This window comes from Microcaecilia unicolor, chromosome 8 (assembly GCF_901765095.1).
Source record: "Microcaecilia unicolor chromosome 8, aMicUni1.1, whole genome shotgun sequence".
NCBI classification, from domain to species: Eukaryota; Metazoa; Chordata; class Amphibia; order Gymnophiona; family Siphonopidae; genus Microcaecilia; species Microcaecilia unicolor.
In genome coordinates, this window is record NC_044038.1 from 131,997,284 (window position 1) to 132,017,401 (window position 20,118).

The 20,118-nt window shown below is 42.8% G+C and overlaps 1 protein-coding gene across 1 annotated transcript in view; it reads right to left on the reverse strand.

Annotated features, from left to right (window-relative positions):
- Positions 1–20,118, reverse strand: part of RARS1 (arginyl-tRNA synthetase 1) — a 190,043-nt gene that overhangs the window by 99,013 nt on the left and 70,912 nt on the right. Inside the window, exons 8-10 of the mRNA XM_030211798.1 lie at positions 15,484–15,604; positions 6,114–6,243; positions 4,086–4,190 (exon numbers count right to left, since the gene is read on the reverse strand). Coding sequence (XP_030067658.1) covers positions 4,086–4,190; positions 6,114–6,243; positions 15,484–15,604 — 356 coding nt within the window. The remainder of the gene's footprint in view (positions 1–4,085; positions 4,191–6,113; positions 6,244–15,483; positions 15,605–20,118) is intronic.

A 20,118-nucleotide genomic window follows, 5' to 3' on the forward strand; every position in this document is an offset into this window, starting at 1 on the left:
CCCCACGGATCGGAGCAATGGCAACCCTGCTACCCACTGCAGTTGAATTCCCCCTAATGACTTGGAAAACGCTACGGCAAATAAGCTGTCCACAGAGACAGTATTTCCGCAAGATGCATATCATAGGAGCACCGGGGTTTGGCTGGGAGGAGGGGGATAAAGTATATAAGCAATGGGGGCAGAGGGGGTTGCGGCAACTGGGTCAAATGTGGGAGGAGGGGACACTGCGCCCATATAATGAATTGCAAGAAGAATTTGATCTCCAACCACAACATATGTTTTATTACACTAGGATCAGAGATTATATTTTGCGAAAAGCCAAAGGAGAATTACAATTGGAAGAAACAGAATTAGAGCGGGCAATGGGTGGGAATAGCCGTAAAAGGTGCGTGTCCAGAAGATGTGCAGCACTGCTGTCATATAGGAACCCAATAATGGGATATATACAGAAATGGGAACGAGATACAGGGACTACACGACATGCAGAGTTGGACACGGGCGATAGGGTTTTTGTTAAAGGGATCAGTGAATAGCTCCATGATAGAAAATGAATATAAGATTCTATATCGCTGGTATTTTACACCACAAAGAATAGCGAGAATGTTTCCAGGAGCCCCAAATCAATGTTGGAGGGGATGCCAGGCTATAGGAGATATGATCCATATTTGGTGGTCCTGCCCAAAGATACAAATTTACTGGCAGGACTTACTTAAACTGCTGCAGCAGATCTTGGGCAGAGAATACCCGAAAACAGTGGATCACTGCTTGTTGCAGTTTCACCACCCAGGCATATCAGTATCATTACATAAGTTGGCCTCCATGATTCTAGGAGCAGCTAAGATTACTATAGCTGCGGTTTGGAAGCAACAATTGGCTCCTCCACTTGCTAAACTTATAAATAAAGTGGATTATATGTATCAAATGGCAAAGCTAACGGCGATGAAGAATGGCCGGATGATTCAGTTCATTAAGATATGGGATAATTATAAGATCTGGACAGCAAAGGTGGGGATCGAATTAGATGCCCCACAATTAGTGGTACCAGCGATGTAGACTCAACTTGTACACCCGAGTACACCCAGAGCGGAAGTGTTAATCATATAAATAACACACACAGGAGACCTATAGGATAATGAAGGGAGAGGGGGGGGGAAGGGGAGGGGATAACTATAAGATGTAAAACGTGTTATTGATGGATTATGTATATATACTGTTTGTGCATTCAAAATAAAGCTCATTAAAAAAAAAGAAAAGAAAAGGATCGGTGATAGTGGTGATCCTTGTGGTACTCTGCAGCCTGGTTTCCACGGTGATGATATGTTCGTTTTTTATTTCACTTGATATGTTCTTGTGGTTAGAAAACCCTTAATCCAATTGAGTGCCACCACTGATTCCGAAGTATGCTAGGAGTCTTAGCAATATGTTATGGTTAACCATGTCGAATGCACTTGACATGTCAAATTGGAGGAGGAGAATGCTCTTGCCTGTTGCTATTTCCTGCTTGAACTTGGTTAGTAGAGTGAGTAGTACTGTTTCAGTGCTGTGTAGGGGTCGAAATCCTGATTGTGATTCATGTAGTATGGTGAATTTGTTTATGTAGTCATTGAGTTGTTTGGTCACCAGTCCTTCCATTAGTTTGACTACTAATGGGATAGATGCTACAGGGCAGTAGTTGGTGATGCCATTTGTTTTTTTTCTTGGTGTCTTTTAGTATTGGGGTGAGCAGGATGTTGCCTTTTTCTTGAGGATAGATAACCTGTTGAAGCATGAAGTTTAAGTGGGATGTGAGATCTATTATGAAGCGGTGGGGGGCAGATTGTATTAGGTATCTGGGGAAGGTGTCCAATTGACTATCGCTGTTTGAGTATTTTTTAATCGCCTGGGTGATTAAACTAATAAAGAATTAAAAAAAAAAAAAAAACAGATGATGACAACTAATATTTTTACAGGCTTTCTCCTCCTCTGTTGGGTGAAACCAGGAGATCTTTCAATGCCATAGATAAGGAATTAAACAGAACTGCCTAGACCAGTGGTCTTCACTAATTTTTAAGTCGGGGCCACTTTAGATGCAATGAGCTGAAGGAGAGTCGCCAAATATCATAAGTACATAAGTAATGCCACACTGGGAAAAGACCAAGGGTCCATCGAGCCCAACATCCTGTCCATGACAGCGGCCAATCCAGGCCAAGGACACCTGGCAAGCTTCCCAAATGTACAAACATTCTATACATGTTATTCCTGGAATTGTGGATTTTTCCCAAGTCCATTTAGTAGTGGTTTATGGACTTGTCCTTTACGAAACTGTCTAACCCCTTTTTAAACTCTGCTAAGCTAACCGCCTTCACCACTTTCTCCGGCAACAAATTCCAGAGTTTAATTATGCGTTGGGTGAAAAAAGATTTTCTCCGATTTGTTTTAAATTTACTACACTCTAGTTTCATCGCTTGCCCCTTAGTCCTAGTATTTTTGGAAAGCGTGAACAGACGCTTCACATCCACCTGTTCCACTCCACTTATTATTTTATATACCTCTATCATGTCTCCCCTCAGCCGTCTCTTCTCCAAGCTGAAAAGCCCTAGCCTCCTTAGTCTTTCTTCATAGGGAAGTCATCCCATCCCCGCTATCATTTTAGTTGCCCTTCGCTGCACCTTTTCAAATTCTACTATATCTTTCTTGAGATGCAGCGACCAGAATTGAACACAATACTCAAGGTGCGGTGCGGTCATAACACTGCTGACCAGTGAGTCTTAATGACATCCCCCCTTCCAATTATTTATTGAGCACATCCTCAAGGACGTGGACATTTGCAAATGCATTTTCTTCACCTAATTAGAAATGCCTTGTTCTTCAAGCATGATCTTCCTCCCATCCACATTCCCCTTTCTGTCATGAACTTGGTTAGAAAGGCAGAGAGTAGCAGAAAAAAAAAAGCCAGAATGACGATAAGGGTCAACCCCGGAGGTCTCCAAGAGACACCATTGGCTCCCGGGACTTGCACTGAAGAATACTGGCCTAGATTGACCTCTCTAAAAGGTATTTTCCCCATACACTAAAATGTAATTGTGTATAATTCTAGTAAAGACTTAGAATATTAGGTAATTTTTATATCACTGGAAAAATAGAAAATGCTTTAACAAATCCACTACAAAATCCAAGTAGCTCTCTCAATATGTATACTTTGAAAGAAAGGAAGGAGAGGGCAGATATGATAAGAGAGTTATATAACTCCTTGGCATAAATTCACAGGAGGCAAGTCTCTTTTCATTGAAAGGAAGGTCTGGAATAAGAGGGAACAGGATGAAGGTGAAACGGGACAGACTCAGAAATAAGCTAAGGAAATTCTTCATGGAAAGTGTGATGAACGCGTGGAATGGCCTTCCGGTGGAGGTGGTGGAGATCAAGTCTGTATCTGAATTCAAGAAAGCTTGGGACAAGTACATAGGATCTCTGAGGGAGAGGAAGGGATAGCAGATGGTATTGATGAGCAGGCTGTGTGGTCTTCATCTATTTTCATTTTTCTCTGTTTCTAAGTTTCTGCAGAAAAAAAACTGCTATTCTCAGTCTAGCTCTCTCAGCTCAGGTGTCTGAGTTTCTGAGGAGCTCTTCTCTGTATTAGAAGGCCTAATTGAAAAGGAAACATCTGGGCCAGTCATGAGTTAGTGGAATGGGGGAGGTGGCAGCCTGAGCAGGTATGCTGGGGACACCAGTGCCTGTACGTGCCCCTTCCCACTGCTGGTTGCCCCCTTTCCCCACTAGCTTTTACTGGGATTTCTGACCTACAGGAGATGGCCCAAACTTCAGATGGCATTCTTTTCCTCTGCTCAAAGAGGACTGCCAGAGACACAAACTTTTCAGAGGGATAAATTCAACTCCTCTCGCAGCTCCTCAGTAACCATTTATGTACGTAATGTTAAAATGACCAGGTGTGGCCATATCACAACTACTGCTCTGAAGTAATTGGCAGAAAGGAGGAAGGATAGAAGGGAGCAGTGTGCAGACCTGAGGAAGAAAGATCTCAATAACACTAGAAACATGCACAAGCAATGGAGAATATTCTTAGAGGGGAAACACAAAAAATGTTATACCTTTTTCCTCAAACAGCTTTACCACATCAGTCATCTGATCTTGATAGAATGATTCACCCCTTTCTATGAGTTTAATATCCAAGCAGTCATAAATTCTCTGAAACTCTAAAGACAAAAAGCAAATTATTCAAGAAACAAAGAAGGAACTGATTTACAATTATAATCTGTAAGCTTGAAGTAAAAGACAAAGATATGAATAGATTAGTGGCAGAGACCTTTATCATTGTTCCCTGCCTAGTTAATAGGCAGGTTATAAATGAAATACATAAGAAATTAAAAAAGCAAAATTTATCCAAACATCAGCTTATTTCTTGATTTAAGTATTCTCTATTGAACTTTAAAAAGTTTTATATATGTTTTAGAATAAAGGCAGTAGATTATTTCTTAAAACCTCATGCCAGCTATCAGTGCTTGACGAGAAACAGCATAAAATTATGAATAACTAGGGATGTTTAACAGTGGGGAGGAATACTCAAAAACTGATCAGCAGCAAAAATTAAAAATAGCAAAATAGGAGGCCTTTAGTGTGGAAGGTGACAGGTTTTTTGCTACTGATGTCACTGGACAGTTCTACTGGAAAACCAGCTGCAGAAATACATGCAGAAAGGAGGGCAAGAAGGAAATTTGAATTTAGTTCACACTTTTTCCAGTCGTAGTTCAAGGCAAGTTAAATTTATTTATTATTTATTTGGATTTATTAACCACCTTTATGAAGAGATTCACCCAAGGCGGTATATAGCAGGTACAGTTTAACATTTAAAAAAAAACTTACAATTTTGTTAACAGCATAACAATATTAAAATGAACAAGTAAAGACAGACAGAATGAAAGAGGAAACCTTGAAAGCAGAAAAAACAGAGACCTAATAATAGGATTACCATGAAACAGATCAAGAATATACATATTTAACAGCACTGAAATTCAAATAACAAGAGAGATAATATGAAGTAAGCAAATAGGGATGAAATATCTAATAAGCACACAAATGGAACATTTAAATAACAATGCTATGATACTAATGCTTTTTTTTTTTTTTTTTACAATACAGCTTACCATATAGCTGAGGGGCCAAGTGCAGATGGGGACAACATGCATGGTACAGTCAGTTGGGATAAATAAATGGGTGGCTAAACTAAAGGCAAGTTATTTGTACAGTTAATCAAGATATAAGGAACTGGTCTAAGTTACAGTGGGTGTAGCAAGCTAATACAGGTGCAGAGTGGGAGTATAGTCAGCTGCCCTACGTATTAATGGCTTGGGAGAACAGCCAGGCTTTTACCTGCTTCCTGAAGTAGAGAAAGTCTCGAGTTATATGCAGCCCCTCTGGGAGTAAATTCAGGTACAGTTGGTATTTTCCTGTACCAGAGGGCCCTTAATCTAAGTTTATACCTGAGGCAATAAAGGGCTAAAATCGCTTGCCTTGCCAAAGTTTATAAGCAACAACTGCAGAATCTGAATCTTGGCTTCCCTGGTTCTCTACCCTCTGTTCGAACCATTAGGCTATGCCTCCATTTTTATCTAGTGGAGAGAGCTAAAGTCACATGGCAGTTGCAGGAAGACCATGTGCACATATAATCAAATGATTCAGTTTAACGGATAATGGCTCTACACTCTCCATTTAAAAAGGAGGTTTTCGTATTATTACTGAAAAAAAGACAACAGTGACATTACACATAATGTATTTAGTATTAAATAAGAAAGTGACAAATACACAACATTTATGTTACACTGCTAGAAAATTCTTTACATTTTCAGCAACTCCTATCTAGATAAGTGCTGCTTACTATCCAAATAATGCCAATGAAAATCCAGAAAGCAGCTCAGCACCATATGGGTAGTGCTGGGGTGGCCCTGGAGGCAACCTAGACAGAGTCTTTCTAAAATTGCCCACATAATGGATTATTCTTCTTTGGCAAGTGCCTCCCCTGAAAAGCTATATACCAATAGTTAGGTATGCTATGCAATGCACTTGACACCGAGGCTCCGCAGCAATCACTGAAATACAAAGGAAGGACACAAATTGCTCACCTTTCCGAGAGACGTCACAGATCAGGTTCCAAGCCCTAATGATGTCAGGATTGTGACTCTGTAACTGCACCACACACTGGTAGGCCCGCTTCTTGAAATCTTCTTCTGTATCAAATCTCTGTTTTGATTCCTGGATTAAGACAAACATGTAAAAATAAAGTAATCATACTGCAAAAAGTGAGTATGGCTGTAACAGAATTTTCCGTACCCTTAAATCCTGAAAATCACTTAACACAATACCTGATCTGATGAAGATGGCTATTTAGACAGAACGCTCAAGTGAGAGAGAGAAAAGTTAAGTAGAGTTTACACAAGGGGTTCTTTAATCTGATCCACTTGAACACCGGGATAACCCAAAATCAGAGAAATAACTTCAAGGGAAAGAAAGCCTCAACCAGATCTCTGAGGACCTGAAACACTAAAAAGCCAGGAAACTGAACAGATGGTCCATGTGCTATTAGAGTTACAGCCCTCACAATATTATGAAAGGTTCAAGAAAGAGTGCTTCCACACACTAATCTTTCCTAAAAGCAAAGTTACTCACCTGTAGCAGGTGTTCTCTGAGGACAAAAGCCAAGTATTCTCACAGTGGAGTTTCGTCATCGGACGAAGCCCGGTGCAGACGCTGACCAGCAATATCAACAGAGAACTTTCTAGCAGCACCCCACCACGTATGTGCTGGTGCCTTCATGCCCGACGCAGTCCCTCAGTTATTTCAAAAAGCTAAAATGAATACAACTCCAAGGGGAGGGTATATGAGAATACATGATCTGTTGGCCTCGAAGACCTGCTACAGATGAATAACTTTGCTTTCTCCAAGGACAAGCAAGCCTTCGTATACTCACAGCTGGGAATCACCGTAAACAACGTTAGGATAACAGGGAGTCGAAATACCGAGGCCTTGAAATCAATCAACCTGAAAACTAAATACATTCTAGTTGTGAAGGTGCAGCCGGGAACAGAATAAAACTGGGCCTAGAGGGGTGGAGTTGGATTCTAGACACTGAACAAACTATGAAGGACTGCTTGCCCAAACCTGCTGTCATGTCAGGTATCCTGCTCAAGGAAGTAATGAGATGTGAATGTGTTGACGGATGACCAGGTTGCAGTTTTGCAAATCTCCTCTATGGACGTTGACCTCAAGTGGGCTACCGACATAGCCATGGCTCTGATATTTGAGCCTTGATATGACCCTCTACAGTCAGCCCAGCTTGAGCTGCTGGGCAGAGTGGGAAGGAGGCAGGAACCTACACCCACTCACCTTCGTGAGGAAAAGGATGCAGCTGGAGGATGCCAACAGTTTGGATGATGTTCATTTGTTTATTTATGAGGTCCATGACCTCTTTTTTTTATTTAAATTTATTAGTAAAGAACAAAACCATACAATACAAAGAAAACCCCTGAACCCCCACAACTGCTAAGACAGACATACTGTGATTCTTCAGTATGTGACCAAATTATACATCAAGTGAAATTCACACCACCTTCACCCCTCCCCCCTCATTACCACTGCTTGCTAAAGACAGAAAAGTAAAATTTAAAAACCAGTCTACGAAGAGTATGGCCTTGGTGTATAACACTGAAGTATCAAAGAACCTAAGAGGGCGCCTCAGAACGTTTTACCCAAGCTATATAGTCTTCCCATACCTTGGACATTAGGTAGACATAGAGGCATATTTTCAAAGCACTTAGCCTTCCAAAGTTCCATAGAAACCTATGGAACTTTGGAAGGCTAAGTGCTTTGAAAATATGCCTCATAGTCTGCACCACTGACAGTCCAAGGAGAGCTGGTTGTTTCCAGGCAGAAGCCAACAACTATGAGGGCCCCAGATAAAGCACACAACTGGCTATAGTCTTAGTGATTCAGACTCCAGTGATAATCTAAAGCTAACCCAACACAAAGTCCCCAAAACGCTGTGCCTTAGGGAAAGACCATCAAAGATGAATAAAAGTCCTGGTCGGTGACCTCTTCCACCTTAGCTCCAAACAAGCTGTCACCTCGGCAAGAATATCCGCTAACCTCTCCTGCATCTGTGGTTCTAGGTCAGAGACACACAGTCATGAGTCTGCGCATCCCCACACCCATGGCGGAGAGTCTGGACACCATGTCAAAAGAGTCATGGACACCCCTAGCCAGATATTTTTTGCATACCAGTTGTTTATCGGCCAACTGACGAAGCTCTAAAGCCTGCTCCTGTGAGACAGTATCTGCAAAACTTATACTGTAGACTACAGATTGCAAGTAAAGGCTCCTGTAGAGATGGTAGGATTGGAAGTGGGCAATGAGCATTTAGGCCTGAAAAGCTTTCCTCCCAAAATGAGTGTCCTGGCCTCCCTACATGGGGGTGCCAAAGCATGAGTCGATTGTCTGAGAGCAGAGTCGACCACCAGAGAATGGTATGGCAGTCGAGTGCTCTCAAATCCAGGAGCCTTTTGGATACATGCTGTGTATCCACCTTCTTAGGTGCAACTTGAACTGAAAGGGGAGATTCCCAGTTCTTCATCAGTGCATCCTTAAGGATAGGGTGCAATGGTATAGTGTGACCCCTTCTTAGGAGGAGACTCGTAGTTCAGGACAGTTAACATCTTTGACCTACGGTCTTCCTCCGTTTCAAACTTAAATGGGATGACTGAAACCATCTCCCTTATAAAAACTGTGAGACACCCTCAGGTGGAGATTTACATCTCACTTGAGATGGAGAAGGATCAGAAGGTATCTCATAAGAATCCTCCTCCAAGAAGTAATGTGGATCCTCCTCTGAATCCCAAAAGCCAGGGGTAGGCAACTCCAGTCCTCGAGAGCCGCAGGCAGGTCAGGTTTTCAGGATATCCACAATGAATATACAGGAGATAGATTAGCAAGCACTGCCTCCATGGTATGCAAATCTATCTCCTGCATATTTATTGTGGATATCCTGAAAACCTGACCTGCCTGCGGCTCTCAAGGACCGGAGTTGCCTACCCCTGCCATAAGCTGTCCCATTCAGACACTTAACCATACTCAAGTTGTACTGAATGAATCTGTGCCTGCCTCAACTCAGGGGATCTGTGACCATGCCCCAGAGAACGTCTAGGTACAGCTCTACTCTCTGACTCAAGAGGAAGCTTCCTCCTTCGACGTTGGGAGCGGTACTGTATGCATCAAGGTTGACGTCGACACACAGAGCTGCCGGTGTCAAGGATCTCTGCACCAGCATGGAAGGAACTCAGGAAGAATCTGGGCTGGATCCACAGTTGGCGCAGGTGTCCTCGATGCCTGAACGGTTTGCAACTGCAGCATCTGTGCCAGCTCCTCCTTGAGCTGGCTCGGAACCGCTCATCGAAGGACGGGTGTCAGTGTCAAACCAGTAGCAGAGACCTGGCTGCTGGGAGACTTGTACACCAGCACCTCTTCCAAGGAGGGGGAGCGCTCTTCACGTACCAGTGATGCCAATACTTATGCTTCTTGGGGTTCCCCCAATTAACAGCATTAGGGTCCTTCAGTACTGATGAGGACAGTGTCGAACCTGCACATGCCCTCAGCGACTGGTCCGATGCTAACAAGTCCTCGAGCCTACTCTCAGTGCTCAATATCAAGGGAGGTGGCAGCCATTGAGGTTGATGCTTCTAGTGCTAATGTATCGTCCTTTGAGGAGCCAAAAAGCTTTTCCTGTTGAACCTGCCATGCCTTCTATGTCTTCAGTTGCATTTGCAAACAGAGAGAACAAGAGAGTTTGGCTCATGGTCAGGTCCACAGCCAGTAAGGAGATATCAGAAAATGTAGGAGAAAGGCATCTGATGCTAGTCTGCCTTGTGGTCAGAGGATGAAACAGAATTGAGGTACTTTGTTGTGGAGATGAATGGCAAAAAGATCCACTGAAGGTGTGCCCCACTCTCTGAAGATCTTCTGGGCTACACCCATGCTTAGAGACCACTCGTGCGGTTGTAATATCCTGCTCAATCTGTCTGCTAGGCAGTTCTTGTTGGGTAAGTGGAACGAAGGTCTATCCTGTGAAGTAGGGCCCACTGCCACATGCCACTACTTCCTGACACAAGGGGTAAGATCCTGTGCTCACCTGCTTGTTGAAATAGAACAACTCAACCTGGCTGTCTGTTTGAATGAGAACAATTTGGTTCTGGAGCCAATCTATGAAAGTCTTTAAAACGTTCCCAATAGCCCTGAACTCGAGGAGATTGATGTGGAATTGAACCTCCTGAGCAGACCACCGGCCTTGAGTGTGAAGCTTATCTACATGAGCTCCCCAACCCAGGTTGGATCCATCCATTTTTCAATACCTTCCAAGGCGGCAGAATTTGGAATGGAAGTCCCAGAGTTAAATTGAACCGAACTGTCCACCAGAGAAGGGTGTGAGCCAGTTCTGGTGTTGTGTGAATGATATCCGTTAGTTTCCCTGTCGCCTGAGACCACTGGGAAGCTCTCAAACGGAATCGTGCCTTGGGAGACACATGCATGGTGGAGGCCATGTAGCCATCAGTCTCAACATTTTCTCAGTTGAAACCTGCTGAGGACCTCCGAAGCCAGCGTTATTAAGGTACCTGCTCTCGCTTGAGGAAGGAAGATCCAAGTCTGCACCGTGTCTAGCAGGGCTCCTATGTATTCCAACTGACAAACTGGGTGTAGGTGGGACTTGGGGTAATTGATAAACTCCAGTAGCTCTAACACACTTGACTAGTCATCCATATTGACTCCTTCACTCTTTCCTGAAATGTGCTCTTGACCAATCATCTAGATAGGGAAACATATACACTTCAAGTCTGCATAGATATGCTGCGACTACTGCCAGACACTTGGGAAAAACTGGGTGCAAACGCCAGGTCAAAAGGCAGGATGCAATACTGGTAGTGGCACTTCCCCAATCGAAATCCGAGATACTTCCAGTGAATTGGAAGTATCAAAATGTGGGTATAGGCATCCTTCGAGTCCAGAAAGCACAGGCAGTTGTTTACCTGAATTAGAGGAAGAAGGGTGCCCAGGGAAACCATCCTGAACTTTTCCTTGACTAGGAATTTGTTCAGGTCCCTTAGGTCTAGGATGGGCCAGTATCCCCCCGTTTTTTTGGTCACAAAGAAGTACCTGGAATAGAATCCCTTCCTTTCTTCCCCTGGTGGTATAGGTTCGATCGCTTGGGCCTGTAGAAGGGCAGAGAGTTCCTCTGCAAGTACTTGCTTGTGCTGAGAGCTGATGAACGACACTCTTGGTGGGCAATTCATAGGTCTCTGATGCCAATTCAGCGCATAACCAAGATGGATTATTTGAAAAACCCGCCAGCCAGAGGTTACAAGGGATCATCTGCGCTGGTAAAAAAATGAGCCTCCCTCTGACCCCGGGGGGGGGGGGGGGGGGGGGGGGGGGGGCTGCCCAGAACGGATAGTGCGGTTATGCTCTGCTGGAGCCAGTCAAAAGCCCATGCTTTGCTTTGAGCGAGAAGCTGGTAGGGACTTCTGAGGACAGGGTTGGCGAGGTCTGGGATGTTAGGCCCAAGTGGGAAACTATGCCTTTGAGAGTAGTAGGAACACCACCTAGACCTGGTCGAAAATCTTCTAGCTGAAGAAGATGCAGGTGGAGTACACCGAGAGAGAGTGTGGATAGTATCCGTATGTTTCTTAATGAGGTCAGCAACCTGCTCCATTTTCTCTCCAAACAAGTTGAATCAGTGGTTTAAGAGAAGTTGTTGGCCGTGCCGTGCTGAGGGGACAAGGCCATAGACACGCAGCCATGAGAGTCTGCGCATCCCCACACCCAAGCCACGCAGCCTGTACACAACATTGAAATTGAATCTATTTCAGGATAATGTGAGGTGTAAATGTCATGAATAAACAAACATCAAAAGTATCAAAGGCACCTCTGGCCAGATAATGCCTACACTCCCATCTGCTTGATGGTCAGCTGGCGAAGTTCTGCAGACTGCTCTAAAGGAAAACAGTCCATCAGAATCAGTGTACTGTTCACCAGAGACTTCAAGTAAAGGCTTGTGTAGAACTGATACGTGCAATGAGAATCGAGGCCCGAAAAGTCTTTCTCCCAAATTAATCCAAAGTCCTAGCTTCTAGTCTCAGGGTAACTGAGGCATGGGATTGAGAACGCTTGGCCGGTGAGAGTGAATTCGACCACCATGCAGTTGTGCGACATTGTGCCCTCTTGAATCCAGGAGCTTTCTGGATATGATACTGCGTATCCACCATAATATGCAGTATCACGTATCGGTTGAGGCTGGTGCTTCTTTGACTTCACTTATGTTCGAGACTAATATCTCCTGTAGTGGGGCTCCCCTGCTATCATCAAGTGAGAGAAGTTAGAAAAACTACCTCCCTGGGTCCTACCAGTGCTCAACTTCCAAGGGCAGCAATGCTTCTTTGATAATGCACCACTAGTGGCTGGGGCAGCTCCAAGCACCTTAAAAAGATTAATACAATCAATTCTTTAGGAACAGATTTATGCAAACAGAAAAATCTCCAAGATCTTTTCTGTTACAAAGGCCCTGAAAATGATCTTTTGACAGGTGCTGCAACTGGGGATACGGTGCACATTTCTGAAGCCACTAGCTGTTTTCTTCAAGAGCATTGAATGAAAAACAACCAAAGCAAAACCATTAGATTCAATTTTGAAAAATTAAGATATCTGATGCTACCAGACAAACTAGAACCAATGTAATGACGCAGATATGAACAAAAAAAGCAAAGTTGAAATTCAAAGGAAAACCTACAAGGGTTTTAAGGAGGAAAGAAAAGCCAAAAAGGGAAGGCTCATTGATAAAAAGCAGCATAAGCAGCACAAAAATATTGTGAAGAAATTCACCATGAATGACCCTAACCGTTGATCATACTGGAGAAAACAGAACAGGAAGAATTGCGTGTGGGGGCTCTGCAAGAATGCCATGGCACAGGTGTCCCTCTGGACAGCTCTCAAGACAGAAACCAGCAGGTATTAATGCTCCAGTAAAAGTGGTTGGCGAGGCCCCACTTGGAGTACTGTGTTCAGTTTTGGTGGTCATATCTCGCTAATGACGAGATGATACAAGCGTTTAAATACTTGAAAGGTATTAATATACAAACAAGTCTTTTCCAGCGATGGGGAAGTAGTAGAATTATAACATATTAACTGAGGTTGCAGGGTGGTAGATTTAGGAGCAGTGGTGTAGCCACAGATGGGCCTGGGTGAGCAGTGGCCCAACCACTTTGGGTTCAGGCCTACCTAGAAGTAGCACACCAATCCCCACAAACTAAAGCCCCCACCCTCTGCCAAAAGCCCCAGGATTTCACAATACTGGGGAAGTCAGTGCTACACTTATCAACTGCAACCCCTGGCACAAGCTCAGTTCACATGAATGATCTGAACATGCATGGGAAATGCAGGCATTGAAGGATGGAAGCACGCCACCGACTTCCCCAGTGCTCACATGGCCCAGGGTCTCATAGAGGATGTCTTCAGCTGTCGGAGCTTAGATATCTCCACCAGCCAAGGTATATTTAATGATAGAGCTGGGGGGAAAGTAAAGGCCCCATCCAGTCTACTCTTGGGCCCACCCAGAAATTCACCTGTGGCTTTGCTATTGCTTAGGAGTAACATCAGGAAATACTTTTTGCATGGAGAGGGTGATGTATACCTGGAATAACCTCCAAGTGTAGGTGGTAGGACAAAAACAAAGACAGAATGGAAACTTAAGATAGTCACAAAACAAGCCATAGAGAAGTATAACCTGCATGGAGGAGCAAGTACAACTCTGGCCACCTTGTTGGGCGAACTGGATGGACCACAGAAATCTGTTGTCATTTACCATGTTAGTACATTTTCCAGCCTTCCTAGGAGCTCACCGGCTTTGGAAGCATTTTTGTTTTCTACAGCTCAACCATCTCACTAGAAAATGGAAGCCTACTCACACTCAACAGAGCATGTCAGAAAAACGCTCTGGAAGCTTGTAAAGACATTGCTTTGACCAGGCACCATCAGGTGATGACTGGGTAATGTCACCAATGCAAACATCTATATGACTACCTCTTCTTTTGATAAATGTGCTTCTATTAATTATATGACATCTACTACACATTTCATTAATTAACAGTGTAACTGATACTATATCTCATCAACTAAATGCATTCTTTTTTTCCTCATATAGAGTAACGTGTACAATTCTGGAGACCACACCTTCAAAAAGAGTGGTATTCCTCCAATAGCATAAAGCACAGTTAATATTACATTCATGAAAACTCAATCCTGCTGATAATAATTGGAACAGCCAGTCAATTAAAATGCTGTTCTAGAACAGCTAAAAATATGGAAATCTTTTGGTTTACCATGATAGCTGAGAAAAGAGTGGTCAGCACAGGAAAAAGGAGTTGGTCCAGAAGGCAGCTACTAAAATGGTCTGTGGTCCTCCGTCATAAAGCATATAGGGGCAAAGATTTCAATATGTATATTTTGGAAGAAAGGGGGGATGGGTTTCAGTACCTTTGTGGCATAAATGCAATTGGGAGGAAGCTCTGGAATGAGGGGAGGCCATAGGATAATGGTGAAAGGGGCAGATTCAGGAATAACTTAAGGAAATACTTCACAGAAAGAGTGGTGATTTCATGGAACATCTTCCCAGTGGAGGTGGTGGAGATGAAGACTTATCTGAATTCAGAAAAGCTTGGGACAAATATAGGATCTCAAAGGGAGAAGAAGGGGTAGCAAACTAGATGGCAGACAAAGAGCAAGTGGCCTTTCATTTTTCTATGTAAATATATATCTTACTCATCATTTAATTCCTGTGCAGTCAAGAGGTACTCAAAGTCTGATTTCCTTGATACTGCACATTGAAAGAGATGCTATTGTATTTTAAATTTAGAGGAAGTGAAAGAATTAAAACTAACACAGCGGTATATCCCTGATAAATATGCAGGAGAGAAATTTGCATGCCTACTCTCTCCATTACATTCAAATCTCTTTCTTGCATATTTATTAGGAATATGCTGAAAATACAACTGGCTCATGGACCCCAAGACAGGTTTGAGCACAAATGCTCTAACACATTTGCAATAATCTCTGTTTACTAGATATTAAATGTTCTGGGACACGATGCTTTTAACCAAAGCATTCTGATGGTGTACAAACATGAAGAGAGCCTGTGGGGAGCCAGGGGATGATAAAGAGAATGATGAAAGGGAGACAAAAAGAAACAAAAAAAAGTCGTGGAGGGGCTGATCATGGCATGGCAGACTAGACAGTAAAACTGAGGTTTGCTTCCTGGAGAGGGCATCGGAATTTATGAGTTTGCACACACAGGAGACGCCCTCACTCCTTTAGTTGAAGGGGGGGGGGGGTGTTTTATTGTTTGCCTTGCTACAAGCCTTCTAAGGGGTCTCCAGATAGCTGCTGAGCACAAAGCATCACCTTGTAAAATGCCTGAAGGTCACTGATGGGAGGGGAGATGGTCACATAATCCGGGAATTTATCCTGCAGGTGCGCAATCAGCATGCCAAACTGGGTGCCCCAGTCGCCCACGTGGTTTAACCTGTGTGCAGATAAAAAGAAGCACAGTTAGTATAAAAACTCAATCTTGTTGATAATAACTGGAACAGCCAGTCAATTAAAATGCTGCTCTAAAACAGCTAAAGATCTAGAAATCTTGTGGTTTGCCATGATAGCTCAAGAGAAAGCAGTTGTCAGCAAAGGAAAACGTTCTAAATGTATAAAAAGAGGATTTTAGCATCTGAGCTTTAAGAGAAGGTTTGGAATTCCTGGGAAGCTTAATGTGAGGGTGCTGGTGGGGCATTAATTTATGGTTTGCTATCTGAGTCTATGGACTGAAAGAAGAAAACTTCTCATATGCCAACAATTAGGCAAATTTAAGGACCTCAAGAAATTAGCATATTAAGCCTCAAAACTATCAGACTGGGCCCTGCTATCTTAAAATTAAGTCATTCCTGACATGAAGATGTGAATAAATTAAGATAGGGAAGGAGAAATTAGGAATTAAGTCTTACCTGATAATTTTCTTTCCTTTAGTCCCACCAGACCGGTCCAGAACTTGTAGGTTGTGCCTGTCGACCAGTGGATGAAGCAGAGCCAAAAAAAGTTCTGTATGCTTCACCCATAAGAATAGTCAAACTAGGTTAGACCAATGTCCATCTAGCCAAGTATCCTGTTTCTAACAGTGGCCAATCCAGGTCACAAGTACCTGGCAGAAGTCTAAATAGTAGCAACATTCCATGCTACCAATCCCAGGGCAAGAGGTAGCTTCCCCATGTCTGTATCAAGAGCAGACTCTGGACGTTTCCTCCAGGAACTTCTCCAAACCTTTTTAAAACCCAGATATGCTAACTGCTGTTACTACAACTTCCAGCAAAGAGTTCCCAAAGATTAACAATTCATTGAGTGAAAAAACATTTCCTATTTGTTTTAAAAGTATTTCCATGTAACATCATTGAGTGTCCCCTGGTAAGATTCAGTTCTACACCACTCAGGATTTTGTAGACCTCAATCATATCTGCTCTCAGCTGTCTCTTTTCCAAGATGAAGAGCCCTAACCACTTTAGCCTTTTCTCATACGAGAGGTTCCATCCCCTTTATCATTTTGGTCGCTCTTCTTTGAGCCTTTTCTAATTCCACTATATCTTTTTTGAGACACGGCACCTCGACAAGAACTGAACCTAATATTTGTGAGATTGCACCATGGAGCGATACAGAGGCATTATAGTATTTTCGGTTTCATTTACCATCCCTTTCCTAATAATTTCTAGCATCCAGTTTGCTTTTTTGGCCACCGCCGCACACTGGGTAGAAGATTTCAGCATATTGTCTACAAGGACATCTAAGGCACCATGCAGCCTTAGATGCTCAGTATTTTCAAATGACAAAGCAATGGACCATCTGTTTTTCATTTCATTTGAGTTGTCATACTAATACTCAACAACTGGCAAAAAAACAACCAAAAACTTAAAAATTAAACTGTTAGAGAAATTTTAATGTTGAACTTGAAGAGTGACTATTGATTAAATAGTGAAAAGAGCAATATTGAAGTATACTAAAGGAGTTTCATAGCTTGAAATATATTAGGGAAAGCCTCTGATTGGTTTGGGACTAAAGGAAAGAAAATTAGCAGGTAAAACCTTATTTCACCTTCCTTAGTGTACTCTGCAATCAGTCCAGAAACTGTGGGATATATCAAAGCAGTTCCGAAGATGGGTGGGACTCCAAAATCTCTGCCTAAATAAATTCAGTCCTAAATGCAGCAGTCATGCTCCTACCTGGAGCCCAGTGCTTTGTGAAAGTAAGAAGGAATGACTATATCATTGTAGCTGTGAAGGTTCCAGAGGATATCCGGGAAATTAGAGAGCAGTGAGTCTGACATCGGTGCCTGGCAAAATGGTACAGGCTATTATAAAGAAGAAAATTACAGAGCATATTCAAAAGCTTGGATTAATGAGACAAAGTCAACATGGATTTAGTGAAGGGAAATCTTGCCTCACCAATCTATTACATGTCTTTGAAGGGGTGAACAAATATATGGATAAAGGTGAGCCGGTTGATATTGTGTATCTGGATTTTCAGAAGGCGTTTGACAAAGTACCTTATGAAAGACTTCAGAGGAAATTGGAGAGTCATGGGATAGGAGGTAGTGTTCTATTGTGGATTAAAAACTGGTTAAAAGATAGAAAACAGAGAGTAGGGTTAAATGATCAATATTCTCAATGGAGAAAGGTAGTTAGTGGGGTTCCCCAGGGGTCTGTGCTGGGACCGCTGCTTTTTAACATATTTATAAATGACCTAGAGATGGGAGTAACTAGTGAGGTAATTAAATTTGCTGATGACACAAAGTTATTCAAAGTCGTTAAATCGCGGGAGGATTGTGAAAAATTACAAGAGAACCTTACGAGACTGGGAGACTGGACGTCTAAATGGCAGATGATGTTTAATGTGAGCAAGTGCAAAGTGATGCATGTGGGAAAGACGAACCCAAATTATAGCTACGTCATGCAAGGTTCCACGTTAGAAGTCACTGACCAAGAAAGGGATCTAGGTGTCATCGTTGATGATACATTGAAACCTTCTGCTCAGTGTGCTGCTGCGGCTAAGAAAGCAAATAGAATGTTAGGTATTATTAGGAAAGGAATAGAAAACAAAAATGAGGACATTATAATGCCTTTGTATTGCTCCATGGTGCAACTGCACCTCGATTATTGTGTTCAATTCTGGTCGCCGCATCTGAAAAAAAGATATAGTGGAATTAGAAAAGGTGCAGAGAAGGGTGACAAAAATGATAAGGGGATGGGACGACTTCCCTATGAGGAAAGGCTAAAGTGGCTGGGGCTCTTCAGCTTTGAGAAAAGACGGCTGAGGGGAGATATAATAGAGGTCTATAAAATAATGAGTGGAGTGGAACAGGTTGACATAAAGTGTGTTTACGTTTTTCAAAAATACTAGGACTAGGAGGGCATGCGATGAAGCAACAAAGTAGTAAATTTAAAATTAATCAGAGAAAATTTTTTCTTCACTCAATGTATAATTCAACTCTGGAATTCATTGCCAGAAAATGTGGTAAAGGCTGTTAGCTTACCAGAATTTTAAAAAGGTTTGGACGGCTTCCTAAAGGAAAAGTCCATAGACTATTATTAAATGGACTTGGGGAAAATCCACTATTTCTGGGATAAGCAGTAAAAAATGTTTTGTACTTTTTTGGGATCTTGCAAGGTATTTGTGACCTGGATTGGCCACTGTTGGAAACAGGATGCTGGGCTTGATGGACCTTCAGTCTGTCCCAGTATGGCAACACTTATGTACTTATGTAAGTATCGCTCGTAACTCCACTCATGAAGTCAATACATCTCTGGCAGAAAGTTTTCACAACTTAGGAGGTTGCTTCCTTTTGAAATAAACTATTATGCTGACGAAATGTTACCCTAGCTACAGAGCAACAATAGTTTTAGAAGTTGGCTCACTTTACCTGAAACCTTCAAAAAGAAAAATCAATCTGCTCAACCTTGAAAATTGGTTGTCACTTCAATTGACTTCTAAAGTATATAACGAACATGGAGCAAAAGTAAAGAACTGATGTACCTGAAATGAGGACACCACTTTTGAAAGGAAGGACAGAACTGTTTAATTGAAATTCTTGCTTCCATGAACTAGAGAAAAGATCTGTGCCTATTAAAGTTTGTAGCTTAAAACTTTTAGAAGAGATAAAAACCAATAAAAACTCTGTAAGGATGATATTATTCCACAACGCTCCTTAAACAGGGTCAAAGGGAGGAAGACCCAGTGCTTTAAGAAGCAGAATCGAGCTCCACTCAGGAGAGGATAAATGCACAGGACATTTAGAGGCACATTTTCAAAGCACATAGACAAGTTATATTGGTTACTATCCTGCTTATTTTCGAAAGAGAAGGGCGCCCATCTTCCGACACAAATCAGGAGATGGACGCTCTTCTCTCAGGTGCAGCCAAATCAGCATAATCGAAAGCCGATTTTGGCAGTCCTCAACTGCAGTCCGTTGCAGGAGCGGCAAAAGTTTAAGGGAGCGTGTTGGAGAAGTAGCGAAGGCGAGACTGGAGCGTGGATAACACATGGGCGCCGTCGACTGATAATGGAAAAAAGAAGGGTGGCCCTAACAAGCATTTGGCCGACTTTACTTGATCCATTTATTTTCACGACCAAGCCTCAAAAATATGCCCAAACTGACCAGATGACCACCGGAGGGAATCGGGGATGACCTCCCCGTACTCCCTCAGTGGTCACCAACCCCCTACCACCCAAAAAAAAGAAAAATTAAAAACATTTTTTGCCAGCCTCTATGCCAGCCTGAAATGTCATTCCCAGCTCCATGACAGCAGTATGCAGGTCCCTGTAGCAGGTTTAGTAGATGCAGTGCACTTCAGGTAGGCGGACCAAGGCCCACCCCCCCCCCCTACCTGTTACACTTGTGGTAGTAATTTGACTTGTGGTAGTAATTTGACTGCCCCTATCGGACCGACCGTTCACTTGTCTATTAGATTGTAAGCTCTTTGAGCAGGGACTGTCTCTCTTTGT